A 24,016-nucleotide genomic window follows, 5' to 3' on the forward strand; every position below is an offset into this window, starting at 1 on the left:
GTAAGTATACTAAAAGTTAAGATACACTGAGCACTTACTACGTACTGCTCGAAGCACTTGTTCCTCTCAACAGTCTCGTATGGTCAGTACTATCTTATTATCCCCACGTTAGAGAGAAGTACACTGAGGAATATGGGCTTTCGGGCGAGGCTAGTGATAAAAAATCTGCCTGCCAAAGCAGGAGACTCAAGAGACCTGGGTCTGATTACTGGGTTGGGAATATCCCCTGGAGGAGGGCATGGCAATCCACTCCAGTATTCTTGCCTGGAAAACCCCACGGACAAAGGAGCCTGGTGGGCTGCAGTCCAGCCAAACACGGCTGAAGCAACTGAGCACGCACGCACACCGAGGTATCAGGCGGTGAAGTAACTTGCCCAAATTCACCCAGCTGGCAGGTCTGGCTCCAGTGTCTACATTCCTAACCAGTACTCTGTACTGCCACAGTGCGTGAGAAATAATTCTTAAGTGTGCAATAGTCATTTTTTGTCATTAAAATTGTCAATTTTTTTTTTCATTTATTTTTATTAGTTGGAGGCTAATTACTTTACAACATTGTAGTGGGTTCTGTCATACATTGACATGAATCAGCCATGGAGTTTAAAAGCTGATGAAAGTAAAAGGCTTGCTTTAAATCACCTAGATAATAAATACTTGAAACGGAAATAATTCATATGAATTTTTACCTAATACAAGAAAAAAATCTTTAGAAAAACATGTTGAATTCCCTGATATTTCAACAAATAAGTACTAAGGTTATTTGTTTTTATGATTTTCTTATTCTCAGATTTATTTATTACTACCTGAAAAAAACCTCGCATCTACATACCTACTTACATATATTTAAGATTACTAAAATGCTCGGGAAAATCCTGATTTTTTCCCCTCAGAAGTGAAATAATATGCCACATCTTCAATGGATCTCACTTTTTATAGTTTGAAATACTGAGCTCATTACCTACTTGGCAGAATGGTTTCCAAGTACATAAATTATGGCTATATTGTGAGCATAAGAAAGACACATGAACAAAGGGGAAGGGGGTCTTTTTTCCCTTCAGTTTAGTAAGTACAGCCAGCTTCCAGTTTTCCATCTGTCTCTCTTTATCCTCTTAAGCTCCTCTCCTTCAAATATCAAGCTTCTCGGAACAGGGACAGGGTAGGGTTGAACTGGACAGTTTTTGTTTTTTAATCAGTATAAAAGACTTTTTACAAGTCAGTGACTGAATCAAGACTATAGTAATCCCTCAACTCATTTTTCCTCAGCATCCAATGACACAGGTAAGAAAAAGTAAAAAATGAGTGGTATACGTTTCAAAATGGTCAAGCAAGACTTCCAAGCTCTTAAAAAGATATTTACATTTTCAATACCTTGCATTGGTATCTGAGTGAGTTGAAAACGAGTTCTTCCAATAGTGATAGAAAATAAGAAAGCAGAATCTAGAACTCCTTTGAAATCCTTATTCTAAACGAAAAACCATTATTCCAGAATTATATTAAATAAAGAAGATGAAATACTGTCTTCTCTAGTCAGTAACGTTTTAACTTTTCAGATGATTAACATTTTTTCAAATTAATTTTTCACCCTTCGAAATGCATTAGATTGCTTAACTAACATTCAAGGACTAGCAGAAATATCCACCAAAGATATGAAAAAGTTCCTATAATTTTTATTAACAATGAAATCTGCAATTCTGCTATTTCTTCTCCAATCACATATAAAACATTAATGTAGTTTTTCTTTTGTTCTTTTCTGAGCAACAAAATTTTATATCATGAATGAATCCTTAATTACTTTATAGCCTATGGGACAAGGATTTCCCCCAACAGAAAAAATATTGGTAATTACAATATAAAAGGAAGCATTAAAAAGGTATTAGAAATTTACACTTAAGATCAGTCAAGTAAAATGGCAATTTAATTTCCTCCTAGTCCAGGTTTTTAAAGGCAAGCATGTTGCTTCTTCATATTAAAAATTTTAGATGTAAAAAGTGGCTCTGGAAACTAGACAAGAAAGGTTTAATTCTTAACTTCTATTCGGACAAAACCAACCAGATAGAAATGACATATGAATGTAAATGCAGTTTTATTTACCACTTTGATGCTCCAAATGGCACTGCCAGGAAGCTGCCTGGGTTTAAAAATTTCCCGACCTTCTGAAATGTCTGGGGACCAGGAAGGTGGGCTCACTGTATTATGGGTACTCCAAGCCCCCTAGGATATGGCAGGTGAGAAAATAGACGTATAAAACTCCGCAACGTAAAAGGTCAAAGCCAGCAACTAAGGAATTTTAGAACAGCAAAAACAAATGCAGACGTATGAAAACTTAGGACAAATTGCTTCAAGGAAGTAAGGAAAGAAAGCTTATCACTTAACAGTGACTTTATGTTTAAATGTTTGCAGCTACAAATTTACATTAAATGTTATATTCTGGTTGAAACATCAGTACAATAAAGCATAATAATTTAAGGTTTATGTGTCATCACCAGTGACTTATCGAACTGCAATTATAGCATGAAGATATAAATAAATGTCAATCAAACTTTAAATATTAAAACAATAAGAAACTATTTGGGCATTAGTCTCTTCTAATGACTATCACTCTGCCAGAAATGAGAATGAGTAAACTTAAAGAATGTTAGGTATACTTCTTGCTATAAACCACCAAAACAGTAGGCCAAAAAATGCAATCAGAAACATGAGCCATCACAGACATTTACATTCACTGTAAAATCTGGAAAGTCAGTTTGCAACCATAAGATGTAAACACCATTATAATCCTACCATTTAATTACTGTTGTTTCAGTGATCACTAGTTGTGGACTTTGGTTTTTATTTAGCAGATTATTACACTTATATTACATCCAAGGAACTAATTTGAAAAGCAGAAAATTGTTAAAAGCAAATTGTCCTAAATTTGCAAATTAAAATGCCTGAAGTATCTGATTATTTATATGAGAAATAGTACTTATCAAACTAGTTAAAATAAAACTAACACATTTTGCTCCCAAATAATCACATTCAGAAATAACCTGAACTAATCTGATGAGGAAGCAGCATAAAAACGTTTACTCCACAAAGGTTAACATTTTAAAAGAAAAACACAAAACAAATGTCAAACAATATAGAACCTATTTTTAATTAGATAATTCAACAATGCATGCTACGGTTTTACCAAATTAAATGATTAAAACTAAAGACAAAAAACATGGTACTTACCAGGTTTCTAGAACACTAACAAACTAACAAGTAGTTGCCTATTAATCACATTAAAATACCACCAGGGAATTTAAATAATCAACTAGAAGAATGTGACTACCCTTTGGGGAGGAGACTGTTAATGAAATAACAGTATTTTGCGAAGGACCACACAAGGGAGACTGGCTTTGCTTTAATTAACCTCCCTTCGGCTCAGCTAAGAGCTATACTGCCTTCACTGACAAGTCACTTTTCCCACTAACGGATCATCCTGCATCTCGGGCCACATCTGGCCTCTTTCCTGCTGTGTCCAGGGTCTCCTGTAACCTGTGCGCTGCCGAAAGCGATTTCTCCTTTAATTTTACTCCAACTTTCAACAAGTAGGTGTAGTTCTGCCAGGCTCCTCCGCTCCCCTCACTGACCCATCTCGGCCTCCAGGGCACCTTCCTCCTTCCACTTGACTCGGAAGCCTGGAGCACTCTCCTCTCTCTGGTCTTGTCCGAAATGGTATCTATAATGAGGGCTGTAAACACCATCTTGGATGCTGCTGTTCCCTAAATTCACATTTGTTTCTAGCATGTTCTGAAAATTAAAGTGTCAGTCGTCGCTTAGTCATGTCCGACTCTTTGCGACCCCATGGACTGTAGCCCGCCAGGCTCCTCTGTCCATGGGATTCTCCAGGCAAGAATAGTGGAGTGGGTTGCCATTTCCTCCTCCAGGGGATCTTCCTGACGCAGGGACTGACCCCAGGTCGCCTCTTCACCACGTGAACTGCCAGGGCAGTCATGTTCTGAAAGCTCCAAGCTCTCAGCATCTCTGGTGACCCTAAACCTCTCCAGTTCACCACGTCTAACCCTCTCCCTTCACAAGCCCCACTTCCCCACCCTTGGACGTGGATCCCAGTCAAGTCAGTACATGGGTGGTCACTAGACCTGTTCTCTTCCCTCAAAGCTCTCCTCTGGTCCCTTCAGACCTCCCCCACCACTCCTGAGAGCCGAACCACCGGGATGTTCAGCCGTTTGACCTCCAGCCGTCCTGACAGTCCTGCTTCTCTGCGCCCCCGCGGCCAGCACCACGTCCCAGCTCGCCTGCGCCTCCCTCACGCTTTTCTCCACACGGCAACCCCCAAAAGCTGTAAACCCGACCCAGCAAGACCCTCCAACCCTTTCCTACACCTTCTGATAGCTCCCGGGACACTTAAAGTCAAACCCTGCCCACTGCCTCTCTTCAGTCTCACCTGCGGCCGCCGATCTGACCAAGCTCCCCTGGCTTGGCACACGCAGGCTCCTCCTGCCTCACAGCGACACCAACCGTCCAACGGCCGGCGTCTTGCGGCTCCTCGGATACAGCCTTACCTCGTCCTCCTCAGAGAGGCCTTTCCCTAGCACTCCAACGAACCATGGTCTCCCTCACCACACCTGAAGCATCTTCATAATGAACAAGCATGGGGTCTTGAATTATTCAGTGGTAGAGTCGGGGCGATAGATATCTAGAGTGAGTTCTCTCAATATATCCACTCAATATTTTTCTCTGAGGAGATTCGCTAGTGTTGCACATCTTAAATTCCTTTTGATAGATCATTTAATGTTATTGTATCAGTAGACAGTTCTTAAAATATACCATAAAAGATCATATTCTAAAATAATATTTATTCATCATCATTTAAAAGTCAGTTTGATGCTATAGCTATATCTCTTTTCAAAAAGCATTCACAGCACATAACACGGATGAAGGAAATGAAGGGCTCTACAGATGAAGACTACTTAGATGCCGTTTTCAACTGCTATGAAAAACTTATACAAAAAAGCATGGGTAATTACATTACAAACTTTAACAAGTACGTTATCAAAAAGCATTGGAAAGTAGAGCCCATGCAATTTTATAGAAGATGAAGAAAAATTATGATTACTCTTAGATATTTTGACAAAGAAGAAATTACCTAATATATACTTGAGATCTCAAAACTACAAACTGCCTTAATTATCAACTTCAGTTATAAATTATCCTTCAGATCTCAGTTCTGATCAAAAAGCATTTACAAGACCACTCAGAAGAGGTCAGCTTCCCCATCTACTGCAATGTGGTTTATCCCACTGTTACACCTGATTTTACCTTTACTGCACCTGTATTTATCTAAAGCCATAAGCTTAATGGCAGACACTGCTATTTTTGCTCACTGCTAAGTGAAGTAGGCATTCTGTTCAGCACCTATTGAACATCTACTTTCTACATAGCCTTTTTTGCATGCATATATTCAAAATACATCAATAAGCACCGTACTGCAATATGAAACACCAACTCCATCGGTGGTAGACCAGAATCTTAGATTTCTTCACCTATTAAAAACTTGCCAACACATCCCACACACTGTGACACTTAACCTATCTACAAACTGAACTGGAAACAAGAGGGTTAAAAAAATGTCAGAAGAATTTAAGTTACAAAGAGAGCTAAATATTAATAGAACAAACTTGCTCTCAAATGCCACAGAAACTTTAAAAATACTACTCTGCACAGATTGATTTAGGTTCCAACAATAATTACTGTTTTATGTTGGTATTCACCTTTCCGCTTTGAGGCCAATCTCTCAACTTAGTAAATTACACAGCTGTTCCTGTTTCAAGGAAGAGGCAAGTGGGAATAGTTAGGACTGGTGGAGGGTAGGTTTCTATGGGCAACTTTCTACTAGAGATCAAATCCTGCTGCTGACTATGAAGTGGGATCAACCTCACGGTTAGAGTCCATGAGGACCCTCGTGTATTCAATCAGCTTCAAGTGTGGTCAGAGGATGTTCAAGTCTTCTGGGGAGATTCACACCTGAGTCAGTCTCAAGGGTACCCTCTCCCAATATACTATGCAAACCAAGATTGCTATTAACAGGTGAGTTTGATTTAGAGAAAGTGAGAACAGTGAAGAGAGAAGAGAAAGAAGGGCAACCAGTAAGAGAAACTGAAGACGTAACTGCTTATAATTTGTCTTTTTGGTATACACATTCACTCATGTACATTACAGCCATTACAGAACCAATTCATTTTTATGACTTACAGAATTCTTTTAACATAAGTCAGTCATATATAAAACTGAGTTCAACATCAAATAGAAAAAGCTTAGTCCTGAGAGTGATTTGATAAGATATATACTATATAAAGTAGAGAAATAGCTGTTGCCAGCTTTAGCCTTCAGTAATTTAAGAAAGCAAACTTGGCTGGTGCTAGCTGTCATTTTGGTAATGGCTTAAAAAATGTAACAGGCACAAGAAAATTGACAGGGATGCATACTTCTAATCTGTACGTGTTGTAGCCTGACACCCCAAATGGCGAGACGCTTTTGGGGATGAAAACTAGTCTCTCAGTGGTTTAGAGCAGTGCTTCTTGGACTTACGGCTACACAGGGTTCTTCTTAAAAATAACATTTCCACTCAAGTGAAGGTGAGGCCTGAAATTCAGAGTAACAAACTCCAAGGTGATATTGATATTGCTGGTCTGCAGGTCACACTTTGAGTAGCAGGGGTTTGGTCATTTCTCCTAGAAAACACGCCTAAGCCTGAGTAGAGTTGTTCTTCCTGCTGTCTGCTTTCCCACAGCATCTTGTGGTCTCCTCTACTGTGTATCACACACACACACAATAATTAAACAGCAGTTTTGTTCTAAAATGTGTGCAGCCATTATGCACATATTTGAACTTGAAAACCTACTACCCTTTTGCATTTTCTGTGACCAGTGTTTGACTCGGTCAGGCCTGCAGTTATTTTCACTGGCACGTTTCTTTAGAAATAGTTATGAAGTCAGTGTGCTGGGTTTCAGGACCACCTCTCCAGAACTACATTTAACACATAAATATGACATCCTTCTCAAGTCTCCATTTTGACATGATACCTGCATTATTCTGCAAATTAAGAAAACAGGGCAGACTGGTCTGCTATGTGTCAGGTGCTTTATATATCATTAAATTCTAATAAGCAACTGATGTAGTTTCATGGATGAAGAAATCAAGAGAGTTCACAACCTAAGTTGCTTGGTGTCCACATACAGTTATCAAAGAATAAGGCTTTGAAGCCAAACAACTGCACTATGGAAACCTTCATGTGAATTTATAATAATCAATCTTTCCTAGTATCAATTAATTATACTACAAATATATATAAATGATACTAAATAGGGTTCTTAAAAGTCATTTTTAGAAAATGTGGTGTAGTATTTAGAAGATATGTGAATAAATCACTGTTGGCATCCACTCTATGTTATTATTCCTCATGAAGAATAAAGAATATTTATCTACTTACTAATGAAACTTTTTTAATAGATTCTAAGACAAAGTATAAGCATGAAGGTTTAACTCATAAATAATCAAGAACAGACAATTCTAACTACTAGGGCAATTTCTTTTAATGAATTATCATTATATGTATCAGTGGTATTTTAAATTTTAGTTATAAGTTGAATATGAAATAATTTATCAAGAACTGAATCTTTATTTGGATGATATGATTTACCAACCTGTCATTTAATAGCAAAACTGACCCCCGCCCCCCAAATGCCAACAGTGCTTCTTACTAAAAGGTTTACGTTTAGAAACCAGAAATGCAAGAAAGGAAAGAAAGGAAAGAAGGGAAAGAAGGGAGGGCGAGCAGAGGGCAGGGGAGGAGAAAGGAGGGGGGGGGGACTGCTTACTTGTAATTAATTGTTAACAAAACTACAATCCTCTACAGCTCACCACTGGAGGCCGGGTTTGCTCTCACAGGAATACACGATGAAACTGATTTGTTAATTTAAAACATGTCATTTAAAATGCTATTGCAATACACAAGTATATTATAAAATTCTAAGGTTCTTAATAAACTACTTAAATCGATGAAAACAAGAAATTCAGTTCACAACATAATGGCCAAGTGGTTATGATCTAATGAAGTACTATTTTTGAAAACCTCCTCTGCTGAAGAAATTTCACCTTCTCTATGAAACTCTCTCAGCAGATGTCAGTCTTAGAACCTGCGTACATCCCTAAGCCTCCACTTATATGTCAGCAACAAAAAAAACAGTGGAAAGGTAAAATGAAGAAAAAATTCTTATAGAGTTATCAAAGTACATTTAAAAGTACTTAAGTTTTCTTTATACATTTAATACTTCAATCAAATGTGTCTAAAAACATATTTCACAGGAGATTTAATAGCAACTTTCAGTATTACCATGAAAGCAATTAGTACATGAGTACCTGAAGTAGATCACCATCATGTGTTTTCATTAAATATTTTCTCATAAAGTAATACAAAAAGAGTACCTTGTTCCACATCAAAACATCAGTGTATCAACAAGCTTTGAATCATCAAGTGAAGGCCGTTTCCTACACAACTAAAACATGGCCGACAAGCTGCTTGAGATCAGCAGCAATTTGTGAGGTGGTGATCAGACAGTGGCAGCTAACTAGAAAGGAGACTCCGACCAGAATTGAAACAGAACATAGCAGAGGCAGTAACAAATATGAAGACATGGCTCATATAAATTGGAATGAACCAGGAAGAAAAAAGTACATGTACTTGCTCTCTCACACACACTCCCATACCATTTTAGAACATAAGTCAACAGAAAAATTATCATAATGTTTTCTCAGTTGGAGCAGAAGACTCTAAGGAGAGTTATCAGTAAAATTTAATAGGAATATTTATGATGTAAAATCCTTAAAGGCTGTAAATTTCTGAACCAAAATTAGAGATTCAAATTTCCATTGCAAAAGTCTTTTCAGAGCCAAAACTACACAATTAGTATATGCTATTCAAAAAAGGAAAGGAAAATAAAATAAAAAACTAGGGAGGAACTAGTTTGAAAAGAAAAATCTCTCTTGGTAGAAGACAAAATAAGTACCAAGTAAAATACTTAGAGAAAGGCATGTATAGAGTGTTTGCATTTACTGTGTGTGTCTTTGCCATGGAGAAATATGTAAATTTCATGTGGCAACTCCTTTGCCTCTGGTATAAACTGCTGCCTTTAAAAAATAAAATATATATGAATTTTAAATAGAAGACACTAATTTTCACATTAAAGTAAAATTCAATTTAACCTTTCTACTTTTCTTTAGCATTACAAAATTAGATGACCAGATACTATTATTTCTATAAAAAGTTAAACTTTAAATCACTAAAGGCAATCTAAATAATGAGACTTAAAACTCCAAACTACTACTGTGACCAAACACTTTGCACTGTTTAGTATCTTGCTGTTTTCTAAAAATACTTCAGAAAGTAGGAATTTGGGGGAACACATAAATCTTAGCTACAGCATCTTCACTGTGCCTTGCAGTTTCACTCAAATCCCACTGAAACAGATCTGAAATGCACCCATCAAGGACAGAGCCCACAAGACTTTACAGAATAATTGTGGAACTCTCTTCACTTCCTGAAGATCAACAGTATAACCCTAAATTTTTTGTGTATGAAACCATTGAAATTTTTCACAAAAAGTCAACAACAGGAAAACCAAACTGAGAAATCCTCCTGCATGAAAAATTCCCTTAGTAAATTTTGGTGTTTAAGCACTTAAAATATGTATAATGAATAGTACCAATAAACAAATACATCTGAGGGGAAAAATAAATGTTACACTATATCCAAAACTTTTTTAAAGTTACACTAAATCCAAAACTTTACTTTTTTAAAGCTCTATTGTTCCTACAGCATAGAACTAAAAAAATTTTTAGTGGTTTCTAATAGGTTGCATTTTAATTCCAATAAGATCATTTCAAGCTCAATAAATTAGTCTTCATTAATAGTAATTTTTTTTTTAAGTGGCCAAAGCACATACGTCAACATTATGTCTGAGTTCCACCTAAAGACAGAAAAAAATTGCCCTCAAAACCAAAGCTACACATACACTGTTTTACTTTATAAAATTGCTCCAGCATCTTTTCTGTCAGAATCATTAAAATCACCATACCTGTCTGGACCGAGGTCTACCAGGAGAAAACTTCCTTTTGGTAATAGCTGGTTTGCCCATGCCAATTTTGGGGGTGACTGAGATGTACGTGGTTGGCAGGATGTTTCCAACAGAGGCGTTGGGAGTGGAAGGGTAACTGTGCAGCATGTCATGGGAAGGCAAGTCGGAAGAAAGTGCTGGAGAGGAAGACACGTGAGCCTTGCTTGTGTCCGCTGCTGAGGAAGACGATGGCTCGGTCTCAGACGATCGTTGTACAGATCTGCCCTCTTGGCATAAGCCATCTTTCACTTGACTCTCAACTGCAGGAGCCGCTTCCAAGTCCATAAATGCAGAAGGCTCAGGGTTTTCTCTCTGTTCCCTTTCTACAGCCAAGTGTTCTGTAGAGCATAAAGAAGTGCTTTCCCCATCTGGGGACACTAAGGTCTCTAAAGGGAGAATGACAGACTCCATGGTGACTTCCGGAGGCCGAGACTCTTCCGGCGACACCACCACATTTGGCTCCTCCAGCGACTGCACTTCCTCCTGCAGCACAACCAGCTGGGGAGGGAGGGCTTCAACGCTCTCGGTCACTTCCATGCTATTCTCACTTGGACATTCACAAGTACGCGTCACTTTCGGACACATCTCTAATGCTTCACCATCAACTTCACGAGAAATCTGATTTTCCGATTCAGGATTCATTTTATCTTGGGATGATTCTATAAAATTTGGAATATCTATTATGTTAATGTACGTATGAATTTTAAAATTCCTAACTATGAGCAGGTATAAAACATCAATGCCTTAAATGTCTGTAGCTCTATGGTTTAAAAGTAATAGGCTTGGATGGAAAAAAAGATGGGGGAGGGAAGGCTTCCAAAACATTACTTTTGGTTAAAATCACACCTTAAATCAGAAAGGATTCATCAAGAAAGGCAATTATTAAGTTTAGTAAGTGTCAACACACACCAGGGTTTATGGATTAGAATAAGTCACAGATCAGACCAGAAAACCTACACTGCCTTAATAGGATCCCCAGAGTTTAAGGTAATTTCTGGTAGGAATATTGAAACAGAATCAATTTCTAATATAACCATTATACATATATAATGTTTTACAGTTTGAGCACTTACAAAAGGATTTAAAATTTTGTAGGTAAAGTTATACTCATTTTATAGTTAGGAAAATGAGGCTCAGTGATATTACACAGTATGTCCAAGTTTGAAGAGTTAAGATTAGTCCAAAAAAGGATTTTGCAATAAGCAGACACAAGATGTAACAAAGCTTCTGTAGACAGAAAAAAGTAATGACCATAGACAGAAAAGACTTATTTTACTTAGCTATACTTGCTAACACAATCAACGTATTTTTGGCGTGGGGGGGGGGGTGGGGGTGTAGATATAATTCTTGTTCTTCCTCATCATCTATATAACCAAAGAGACTTAACAAATCAATAAACAAAATTAGACATCAGATTTATCTAAAGTCACTGACCAGTAAATTTTAAATCAGGGTACTAGTGTGTTAAAACTTTAACCCAATATACTTAAGAGTAAGGTCAGAGGTTCAACTGACATGAACCCTAAGTGGCTCTATTAAGTAAGAGCACTGACGATAAATAGCACTTCTTTCAAAAGCCATCAAGGTTAATTTCTAAGGCACATTAATAAGGATACTAATTTCCTTATTTACTATTTACCATGGTGATTGAAATTTTTATATGTTCTGGTATCGAGATGAAACCTCACTTCTCATTCCTGCTTTACTAAAAGACTATAGTTGAAAAGAAAACAGCAAATAACAGATCTGATCATACTAAAATTTTTAAAAACAAAAGTGCTTCAAAAATGTTTAAAAAGTGATAAAAAATTTTAAAACAGAAAATACACATAAATGAAGTAAACATTTATAGGTTTAAAACCAAAAGTTCCACCATCTGAATGACTCCAGTAAAACAAACTGATCTTAGTGCCATCTGGAATGCCTAATTACGTGCTACCAGGAGACCAAGTACCGCAAGTCTCACCAGTAAAGAGACACACACGAAACATGAGTATGTTCTTTCTCCTTTGAGCTAGGCAGGAAGGATTACGAGCATAAACATGCTCTACTTCTGCTTTAGAAATCCACTACCAAATGTTTACAAGAAAAGGATCAATGAACCACAGATTTAACTACCATAATGTGAATACTGCAATAGTAATCAATTCTCTGATACTGAACAATTCTCTACTTTGAAAAAATGAACTGAGAAGACAATGACTTAAATCTGCACAGTGACCATAAAGGTGTAACGATATAACTCAATCAGAACAACATAATGTGCTGCTTACCAGAAACGAGAAGTCCACGCACGTCACAACTTTCTGCTGGATTACTCCTCTGCTGCTCTCCAGGATGGACGTGAACTGCTGTGAATAACACATTTGTGGGAGCTCCAGAAAGGAGTCAAAATTTCTGTATTTCTCTAACGCTGCTTTCTCAACAATATTTTCAGTAAGATATTTATCCTACTGCCAAATACCAATTTCAAATACAAGGATAAAATATCTTGTTACTACTATTCATTTGAAGTAGGATATGAAGATGAAACAAGGAATCTGGTTGTGTATTATGATAAGACTATAATAGTTTTGTCTTATTTTTCTTCACTTTCCATTTTTATGAAGTATAATTTTCAATGACAATTGTTAAATATAAATTTAACCTCAAAAAATCTCAAGAACTTTTTATGTATCAATTCAACCTATATAACATACAGTATCACATACAGGGACTTTGAGGGGAGACCAAGATGAAATTTAATAAGTGGTTTTTCCCCAATCTGATCTCTCATTCATTTCAGATCCTCAGGTACAATAATAGCTATTACTAATATTGCAAAAACCATAACTGAAATATCCTTGAAATAACTGAAATAATCTCAAGAGGACTGCTTAGACAATCTGAAACAATGAATCTTTCATTATCTCAGCATGCAACATCTCACAATCAGCAACAGCTCTAGTTAGTAATCATATAACTAAAGAAATTGCTTCTTAATGAGAATCACTTGATCCCTAAACAAAGCATTATTTAAATCTAGATTACAGCTAGCTATAATATATACATGCTCTTTACCTGATTAACTGTAATAAATTATAAAAATTTAATGAAGTTTATTTTACTTAAAAAGGCACCTCTCTAAATAATTTAGTACATGAGGATGTCTTGGCAAAATTTTATTTAGGGTATTAAAGTTTCAGTATATGTTCACATATTCACTCTATACACACATTTTCTTCAGAGAACAGACTATATCCATCACCAAAAACATCCTTACCATCTGGAACAATTCCAGGTGTGGGCTCCTGACCAGCAACATCTTTATTAACTGCTTGCTCCAGAAATACCATGTGGTCTTCAGGGCCTTCAACTTCCATTTCATTGTTATAATCTTAACAAAAAATTATTCATCCTTTACCTTAGAATGAGCTTTTCTGTTTTTGCTAAGTCAACAATCATTCCCTTGTTCTAATGGGAGTAAATTATCACTAAAAATGCCATGAATTCTTCAGATTTGTCTACTTTGAACCAAATACATAATCTTATTTCTTCAAATATGGAAAATATAATGAATTAAAAAGGTAACTCACATTTTACTATTTTAAAAGGACATCACACAACTGTATACTGATGGCATACTAGAAAGAAAATGTTAGTAACCAAGCTATGTCTATCTAAACCCCTTGCAGATGATGAATTAGAACTTTTATAGATGCTGCCACTCATGATGATGAAAATGAAAACCAATCTGATAAGCAGGTCTGTTCCCCTTATAATCTAAGAGTCTTATTACATTTATAATCAATGGTATACTAATAAAACTACATGAAATCTGTTTGGAGTAAAATAAAACTAGAGTATGAAGTGCAAATTAGGTCATATGGCCAAACATTAAGGAATTTCCACTTATTGGCCCAAAAAACAGGACAGTACACTCGTCTTGGAATTAAAATATAAGGTGAGTGTTGTAAAGATGCTAGATTAGATGGTAGCCATGAGATTGAGATTACCAAGAACACTTGTACAGAAACTGGAGTCCCTCACTGTACTGAAGTGATACACTGGGGGCTGCCTGGCACATCATCATAAAAAACGTCTCACAGGTACCTGCAGGAAGCTCAGACATCTCCACCTCTTCACCTGGCTGCAAGGGGTCCATCTCAGCCGCTAAGTGTTTGCAATACATACAGATGTACTCTTCTCGGAGCTGAAGATCTAGTTCATGATCTGCTGGCTTGTCACATTCTAAGTGAACCCATCTGCAATGATAAATATATTTAAATAAAATGTTCTAATTTAAACTTTAATTAATACCTAAGGAAAAGAGATAATGACTGAAAAACTGGATACAGAAAGGGCTAAGGTGACAGAAGAGAGGTTAGAGGAGTTAACAGTCGTTGGGTTCTAGAGGAGGAGATGTCATTTTTGGATGTCACCAAAGGTGTTGACTTAAAAAAAAAAACAAACAAAAAAACAACCATATTTTCAAACTATTTTCTCTTTATTTTTGCCCTCCCAATGCTTGCTTCTGGTCTTATTTTTTGCCCACTTACATCATGATGTCTTTCAGACTCATGAAAAACATATTTAATTCCATCTATAACAGCAATCAGTACTAAAAGGATTACTGGAATGACAAAAGCTTGGATCTCAAAATACACGGCAGAGCACATGACTACGTGAATAGAAGCACACACAAACACTTCAGTAGAACAACTGTGTCTCCTTACCTTTTGCACATACTACAGTGAAGCATGTCTTTCTGCAGTTCCGGGTGGTAGCACTTCCCACAGAAAGGACACAAGCTCTCCTGCTGCTGGTAACAACTGTCACAGACCAGGCAGCTGTGATGCCACTGGGAACTAGAGCGCGTGCCGCACTCCACACAGATTCTGCAATTCTAAGCACCGGGAAAGATGGAAACAGAAACGGTTTGCTCTGCGTGTGTACTGCAGTTCTGGTGTGCATCTTTGTAAAAAATCAATGCAACATTTGTAGATCATACATTAAACTTTAATTTTTATGACACTAAATTTAGGGTGTATGTTTCTGAAAAAGCTGCTTGTTTCGAATATCTGGTATCATTCAATTTACACTAAAACTTCCTGGAAGTCTAAGTAGGGGATAGACATCCAAGAAAACATAAACAGGGGAAGAAAACCAAAAACATGGCAATCCAAACTTCAAAAAAAGAAACACGATCCAGAATCAGGAAGCAGCTTGTGTTGAGTAAGTTCTGCTCCACTCCCTACTGTGAAAGCAAAATGGTCCTGCTAGGGAATTCCGTTTGTTTATGTGTAGCTCAGAAACTAAAAAGAAGAATTCGCGCTAAGGAAACAACAGTGATCCACTCCAAATGATTAGGTGTCTGAAATTATGAAAATAATCACTCAACACCAAGATCCAATATGGCTGATCGTATTTTCAGAACAGAGAGTGGTGCCATCCTTAGCAAAGAACTACTGATGGCAGGCGGCAGAGGCTTGCGACACCTCCTTCTGGGCCTGTGAGAGAGGTGGCCTTAACATCCAGGGCACAAGGCTCATAAACTGCGGGACGCTCACTACCCAACCCCCAACTTTGCAATCTAAATCACCAATAAAAAAGAACTTTCTTCTTGAGCTGCTGTTATCTTTTGATATAAGAGAGATGTTCACTAAAAAAGAGAAACTAGCATGAACCACGGATCTGCTAAAGTCTGTATACAGATTATAAAGTGGATGTGCTGATACATATTGATGCCAAAACCCTAAAATGTTAGAAAACAAACTCCAATAGCAAATTAAGAAAATAATAAAACCATGCCAAGTGGAGTTTATTTGAAAGAAAATGCAAGGATGGTTAAATATTAGAAAACCTGATTATAAAATTTAACATATTATTAGGTCTGAGAAGATAAATTATTTCACTAGATGCTGAAAAGGCCTTTGCAAAAAAATTAAAATCCACTCCTAATTAAAAAAAAAAAAACAACACTTTGCAGACAATAAAAAAGCGTGGGTATTTCCTTAATGTGAGATACACATAAAGTTCAACTCAAAAGCCAGCATTTTGTTTCTAACTGGGGAATCCTAGAGACATTCCCAAGAAGGTCAGAAAGGAAGCAAGGATGCCTACTATCTCCACTATTTAACATGGTTCTGAACCAAGGTAAACACTGAAACAAATGAAAACAGAGGCAAGAAAAGGAAGAGAAGAGCTAACAGTATTTGTAGCTGACAGCATACTTGGGAAATCCTAGAGAATCTATTTTAAATACAATAAAAGAATTTAACAAAATAGCAGGATATAAAATTAGTAATGAAAATTCAATACGCAAACAATAACCAGTTAAAAGACATAATGAATGAAAGTCCCAATTTGTAACATCAACAAAATAGAGAAAATGTTTAAGAAGAAACTTAAGAGAACTCCCAGATGTTCAAGCTGGATTTAGAAAGGGCAGAGGAACGAGCAATTAAATTGCCAACATCCGTTCGATTACAGAAAAAGCCAAACAATTCCATAAAATCATCTGCTTTATTGACTACGCTAAAGCCTTTGTGTGGATCACAACAAACTGTGGAAAATTCTTCAAGAGATGGGAATACCAGACCACCTTACCTGCTTCCTGCGAAACCTGCATGTGGGTCAAGAAGCAACAGTTAGAACCGGTCAAAGAACAACAGACTGGTTCCAAATTGGGAAAGGAGTATGTCAAGGCTGTATATCGTCACCCTGCTTATTTAACTTCTATGCAGAGTACATCAGGCTGGATGAAGCACAAGATGCAATCAAGACTGCAGGAGAAATATCAACAACCTCACATATGCAGATGACACCACCCTCATGACAGAAAGTGAAGAGGAACTAAAGAGCCTCTTGATAAAGGAGAAAGGACAATGAAAAAGCTGGCTTAAAACTCAACATTCAAAAAGGAAGATCCTAGCATCCGGTTTCATCACTTCATGGCAAATAGGTGGGGAAACAATGGAAACAGTGAGAGACTTTATTTTTGTGGGCTCCGAGATCACTGCAGATGGTGACTACAGCCATGAAATTAAAAGACGCTTGCTCCTTGAAAGAAAAGTTATGACCAACCTAGACAGCACATTAAAAAACAGAAACATTACTTTACCAACAAAGTTCCGTCTAGTCAAAGCTATGGTTTTTCCAGTAGTCATGTATGGATGTGAGAGTTGGACCTAAATCCTAAAGGAAATCAATCCTGAATATTCACTGGAAGGACTGATGCTAAAGCTCCAATACTCTGGCTACCTGATACAAAGAGCCGACTCACTGGAAAAGACCCTGATGCTGGGAAAGATTGAAGGTGGGAAAAGGGGATGATGGAGGATGAGATGGTTGGATGGCATCACCAACACAATGGACATGAGTTTGAGCAAGTTCCAGGACATGGTGAAGGACAGGGAAGCCTGGCGTGCTGCAGTCCACGGGGTCACAAAGAGTAAGACATGACTAAGCGACTGAACAACAACAAAGAAATGTCTAAAACCTATACAAGGAAAACTAGAAAGCATTCCTAAAAGACTTTAAACCAGACTTGAACAAATGGAAACACATACCGTGTTCTCAGGATGTCCTAACAGCAAGATGTCACTATCAACATTACATTTAAAGTAACCCTGATAAAAATTCCAGTAAGATTTTTCATGGAGCCTAGAGTTCATATGCTTCCCAGGTGGCTCAGGGGTAAAGAATCTGCCTGCCAAAGCAGGAGATGTGGGTTCCATCCTTGGGTCTGGAAGATCCTCCAAAGGAGGAAATGGCAACCCACCCCAGTATTCTTGCCCAGAAAAATCCCATGGACAGAGAAGCCTGGTGGGATACTGCTAAAACTAGATTAGAGAGTCATATGTAAAAAAATAATGCAGAAACTAGAAAAAAAATATGAACTCTCATATAACCTCAGTATAGGCAAAGGCTTTCTAATTTTAACTAAAAACTCCAGAAGCAATAGAAGATTGAGAAAGCTGACTACATAAAAATAAACTTTTTTTCTTTTTAAATAAACTTTTATACGGCAAAAAAACCCAAAAACACAGACGAAGGTCAAAAGGCGAGTAAGAAACTGGAAGAAAATATTTGCATCATACAACACAGATAAAGACCTTATATCCTGACTATACAAGGAACTCCTAATTGGGGTGGGGTGGGGGTCAAAATCTTCAAGAATAACATGCAAAACACAAGAAAAGACTACTCATAAAAAGGGGTGAAAATGACCCTTAAGCATAAGAAAACATGGCCAACTTCACTCAAGAGAGAAATGAAAATTAAACTACATTTAAGGTAACATTTTTCACTCAGGCAAAAAATCAAAAGCCAAATATGACACCCTATTGGCAAGAACGTAGAAAAGAAGTTCTCTCACACATGAGTGGCGGCAACAGGAACTGACGCAAATCCCATGAAAGGGAATTTGACAATACCAAACAAAACTACATATGCATTTATCCCCCCAACCCAGGCAACAAACCCACTTCTAGGAATTTATTCTAGAGATTTGCTCCCAACAATTCAAAAACCCGTATGCACAAAGTTACTGACTACAGAATCATTCTAACGTAAAATACTAGAAACTACCTAAATATTGAAGCATAGAACACAGGTTGAAAACTGTGTTTCAAATACGGAGGGGGAAAAAAAAAAGGAATGAGGAAGATTTCTATAAACTGAAATGAATTCCAGATAATAAGTAAAAGAAGTAACATACCAAAGAGCACATATAATAATATGCTACCTTCAGTGTAGAAAAGGGAAACATATTTGCTTATCATTAAAAAAAACACACACACAGGAAAGAGAAACCAAAAGTTTTTGAAACAATGTTAATATCCTATGTACTTTTAAAAAACTAAAGAAGTCAAGAATGACAAATTAAAAACACTTCGAGAATAACAGGCAAAGCACAAGGATTCTCACCATACACTATACAAGAATGGATATGTAAGAATGAGGGCAGGCAAAGAACTCGCGGGAGGGATCAGAATTGGGGTACTGGTATAAATTCATCATTTATAAGTGATGTCCATATGTGAGTACACACTTACGTGTGTACGTGTACACATGCACATGTGTAAGTGTGTGTACAGGCATGTAGTTCCTGCCTCACTTGCTGGGAGGACAAAGACGCAAATACCCACAGAGCAATACACACCCAGAGAGCAGTGGGCACACCCAGCAGCCCACCTCCACTACAGGAACATGGCCTATTTACAGAAAGGAGGACTACCGATTCCAGGGCAGGGAAGGTAGAAGATGACTTTGGAACATCTTGCTATGCCCAAATATAATGAAGTGCTCACATAAATGGGAGGACATCTCACAAAGACACAGGAGCCAGAATGGAGAGACCACCAAAGGCAAAATAGAGCAATCTGAGCACAAAACTAATCAGGTACAGTAGTAAATTACTGACAGCAACAAGAATTCATGGGTCAGTACTGACAACATATAAAGAATTTTAACATGTGAAAGAAGAGCGGACTCTGGATTACAATAGAATGCAGAGGTTGACAGGTAAATGTTTACTTGGAAAAGCGTATTTTACAGATAACAGGTTAAAACACTGTATCAGGCATTGGTTCGTATCATCATGGAGAAAATTTTGAGGAGCAATAAGATATTGCAAGGTCTTCAAGTGTTTCCTCACAGAACACTTGTAGAGACAAGAGAGAAAAACCAGTGGAAAAACAGCAGCCTGAGCAGATGCTCAGAACTCACATCGCCTATGAGGGAGAGGGAAGCTCCAGGTGCATCCAGGTGAGGGCCTGCCAAGGGCACAGACTTGCTCAGTCTCCTGGCCAAGAATGAGTGACTATATAATCGTGAGGATGTGTCAGACACAGACGAAAGGAGCAAAGTTCCATTTGTGATTAAAACAAATAACCCAGGTATGTGAGGAAAAACTCCATTATTCAACATTATCAATATCAAACAGACAAAGGAGGGTTTAAGAAACTTTCCAGATTAAAGGAGTCTAAAGAAACATGACAACTAAATGGAACACCTGACCCTAGACTAGATCCTAGGACCTACAGGGAAGAGGGAAACACTGGATGGGACATTAAATCAAGTGCCAAGTTGAAATACGAAGGGTAGACTAGATTGATGTAAATGTGTGGAGTGATAACAGTGTGGTGATTATGTAAGATTATCCCATTAGGAAATACACATTTAAGTACTTAAGGGTAAAGGGAACATGGTGTGTGTAACTCACCCTTCAAATGATTCAGGGGAAAAAAATATTAATACATAGGGTGGGGTGGGCAGGGAGGAGGTAGAAAGGAGAAAGGGCATGGATGACCCTGCTGAAATCCCAACAACTAAAGAATCTAGGTAAATAGCATATGGGCATTATTTTTATTTTTCTTGCTTTTAAACTTTGAAATTACTTCCAAATAAAGCCTTTTAAAATGCATCACATACCAACACACTGGCATTCTCAAGAGAGAAATAGAGAAAAGAAAGCTGCGGGACAATGACTGGTATACAAGATCCTGAAAGGAGCATCCTTACCTGAGTTCATACAGCCACAACAGACTGACACCCCCAGGAAGGCAAACCTAGCTGCCCTGTACCTCCAGCCTCCACCACAGTGTCTGAATTTGACTCAAAACTATAAACAGATATGAAAGAATTCAACAGCAGAGAAAGAGTATCACTCTTCAAACTGCTCAGAGGATAAGTATTCCTATGAAAAACTCCCAGGATAATTGAGCACTTATGTCAAGCAATATGCTGAGCACTTTACAATCGTTTCACTAAATCCAACACCCCTGTGAGGTAAGTACTTTAGCTACAGAATGAAACTTGGCTTACAGAAATCAAATAAATTGCCAAAGATCTTGTATTTACTAAGTGAAAAACCTGAGATTTGACTCCACTGCCTAATCTTTTTAATCACTTTATAATACCTTCATAGAACAGAACAAAACACACTGCCCTATCTCCTCATCCTCAGCAGTATTATAAATAATTCTGCCTTGTGAAAAACAGCAGCAATTACAGAAAGCAAGTCAGTAAGAGGGCAGCACAAAAGGAAGCCAGAAAACAGCCTCCAGAAATAAACTCAGAATTCTGGACACATTTTCCAAGATAATGAAAACCACGACAAAGAAGATAATGATTTAAAATAGGAAACAAAATTACCTAGATGCTACTAAAAGTTATTAAAGAGAATGTAAAGAAGGTAAATATGTTTTAAAAAAAGAAAGAAGGTGAATTTAATCAACACTTCTCTAGGTCTTTCCATTGGGCCTAAAAGGAGAATGACAGTCAACACAGAAAGAAAAAGTTTCCAGAGTAAAAAGAAAAAAGCTGTAATGCAAAACTCTGCCAGACGAAGTTCATGTCATAGGTGGAAGGCAATAGTCTCTTTCATGTTTGTAAGAGTCCAGAAAATTTAAGATTTTTTAAAAATAGAGGTGCATAACCATGTCTCCAAAAGACTAGTAGTGGTGAGATGACATTGGAAACTACAGAGACTTTTTTTCCCCCCACCAAAGAAAAAGTGACATGGTCTACAGTCCGGGTTAACTCAGGACAGAAGGAAGAGAGAAAACTTCTTATTTCTTCATTTTCAACGGGAAACAGGAGCAAAAAATTTTATAGTTTCATTTATAACTTAATATTCATAAAATATGATTCTGAATTGCAATCATTGCATGGAATAAAAAGAACTGAAAAACAGGAAGCTAAAACAGACTTGTCTTAAAACAGCCAAGCATTTCAATTACATCCATTAATCTAAGTGCTTGACTATTAAACCCTTCAAAAGGTACAGTTAAAATGACACAGAAGGATCCAATATAACGATGTGAAAAGATCACATTCAACGTGTAAACTAAAACCCCGCACGGCCATATTGTCAAGCAAAGCAAAATATCTGGTTCCCTCCTCTCAAAAAGGGGGCATACACAGAATACAGAGTACAGTTTTACACTGATAAAAAGCAGATCATCATTAGCCTGACCTACCTGCTTAATAACCAGCACGAAATAGTTTTTTAAAGAAAAAAAAAAGAGCAAAATGCAAGGAGAAATTGATAGTGGTCAATTGTAACTACATCTGAATATGCTGTTGAATCAAACAGCCAAAAACAGAGAAAAAGAGCTTCGTCTAATTAATAAACACAAATACTACAAGTTTAAAACGTCACCATTGGAGGGCATCCAAATATAGGTCATAAAGCTACACCAGCGAAACTGTCTGATTTAACACAATTAAAGCAGAATCTAATATGTTTAAGTCCAACCTAAAAAAATAAATGTGCCTAAAGTTACCAGTACAAAAAATTTGAGTGCAGCCAAAGCTATAATCAAAGGTAAATTTATAGTCTGAAATATCTCTTCCTAAGGAAAGCGAAGGAAAGAGATCACGAATTCAACTTCCTACTTCAGAGAAGTAAAAAGAGGAGCGGTGGCGGAGATTAAGGGTAAACATACAAACGCATCCGACGCAGGTTTCTTTCTTCAACCCGGAACCGAACCAAACCATGGGACAACCCGCGGAAGCGCCCGGTCCCGCAGCCAGGAAGCAACTGCTCCGGGGCTGCAGAAGACCGAGCCTCCTCCGCCCCGGGGTCGCCCTCCCAAGGCGGCCACACCTGAGAGCAGTTACCCGCGGGCTCGGCCCCGCCCTGCTACGCCCCACGCCCTAGGACCAGGTGCGCGCCGGCAGTGCAGGTGCCGGCGCTCCCACGGGGTGGAGCGGGGCGCGGGGCGCGGACCCCCGACGGCTGCTCCCACCGCCCCACTCAGGCCCTATTCCCGGGAACCTACCGGCAGGATCGCCGCCCTTTCCGGGACTCTCCGAGGAGGGACCACCAACACCTACCGCACCACTGGCCAGCACCGCGTCCCCACAGGTAGCTTCGGGAAGCAGCCCCAGGCTGGCGCCACCTCGAGGCCTGCGAGCCCCGCGCGAGTGCGCCTCTTCCAGGAAACCTGAGGCGCCTCGGCTTCCAACGACCGTCTCAGTCTCCGCCCCGCCCCCTAAAGGCCCCGCCCACTCCGCTCCCGCTCCTGGAGGCCACGCCCCTCCAGCCTGAAGGATGCGGACACCACCGGGAACCCCAGCGCAAAATCAAGGGCAGAGGTGACAGAAGCGCGTTTCTGTATCCCTGGGACTAGAGTGCGAGGGCGCAGGGAGACCGCAGGTGTATTCTCTGCGCTCTACGTTTCCTGAGAACCTGACATTTTTCATGGAAATGCTAACTCTAAAAAATACAGGAATTCCCTGGCGGTCAAGTGGTTGGGGTTCAATCCCTGGTCGGGAACAAGGGTCCCACAAGACAATCAATCAATCAGTCAATTTTCTAAAAAAGTTAATATAAAATGTAACTGCTTCCCTGGTGGCTCAGACGTAAAGAATTCGCCTACAGTGCAAGAGACCCGGGTTCAATCCCTGGGTCGGGAAGATCCCCTGGAGAAGGGAATAGCTACCCACTCCAGTATTTCTTGCCTGGGGAACCCCATGGACAGAGGAGCCTGGCGGACTATACAGTGCATGGGGTCACAAAGACTCGGACACGACTGAGCAACTAACACTTGCACTTTCAACTGCACTTAGCATTTGTATTTGTTGTTATGTCAGTCCCAAGTGCTCTCTAAGACATGTGAAAGATGCAAGATTTTGCACAGTAAGAATGAGACTGTGGACCGCACAGGGAAACTGCTTGGGCAGCAGTGAGCAGCACCCGCGGAGCCAGGGGATTGTTCACACACATCACCTGACAACAGGAACTGCAAACAGCACATGGGTCATTTAAAAAGAGAAACGCTTGCGTGTTAGAAATAATTGAATTAATACCCCCGCTTACTACAGATTTCAACTGTGCCATTACAGTGCACTTGTGAACCAAAAGGTTT

General features: G+C 38.5%; 1 protein-coding gene across 13 annotated transcripts in view; it reads right to left on the bottom strand.

Annotated features, from left to right (window-relative positions):
* KMT2C (lysine methyltransferase 2C) overlaps positions 1 to 24,016 on the bottom strand; it is a 257,514-nt gene that overhangs the window by 83,766 nt on the left and 149,732 nt on the right. For 12 of the 13 annotated variants that reach the window (XR_006268679.1, XM_043464206.1, XM_043464205.1 and 9 more), the window contains 6 exons: positions 14,873 to 15,042; positions 14,250 to 14,401; positions 13,420 to 13,533; positions 12,431 to 12,508; positions 10,119 to 10,816; positions 2,089 to 2,208 (listed from right to left, as the gene is read on the bottom strand). Coding sequence is in view for 12 of the 13 variants with exons in the window: in XM_043464206.1 (XP_043320141.1) it covers positions 2,089 to 2,208; positions 10,119 to 10,816; positions 12,431 to 12,508; positions 13,420 to 13,533; positions 14,250 to 14,401; positions 14,873 to 15,042 (1,332 nt within the window). In the remaining variant the exon portion in view is untranslated. The remainder of the gene's footprint in view (positions 1 to 2,088; positions 2,209 to 10,118; positions 10,817 to 12,430; positions 12,509 to 13,419; positions 13,534 to 14,249; positions 14,402 to 14,872; positions 15,043 to 24,016) is intronic. The other variant, XM_043464201.1, reaches the window with a different exon arrangement.

Source organism: Cervus canadensis, chromosome 3, assembly GCF_019320065.1.
Source record: "Cervus canadensis isolate Bull #8, Minnesota chromosome 3, ASM1932006v1, whole genome shotgun sequence".
In the NCBI taxonomy this organism is placed as follows: Eukaryota; Metazoa; Chordata; class Mammalia; order Artiodactyla; family Cervidae; genus Cervus; species Cervus canadensis.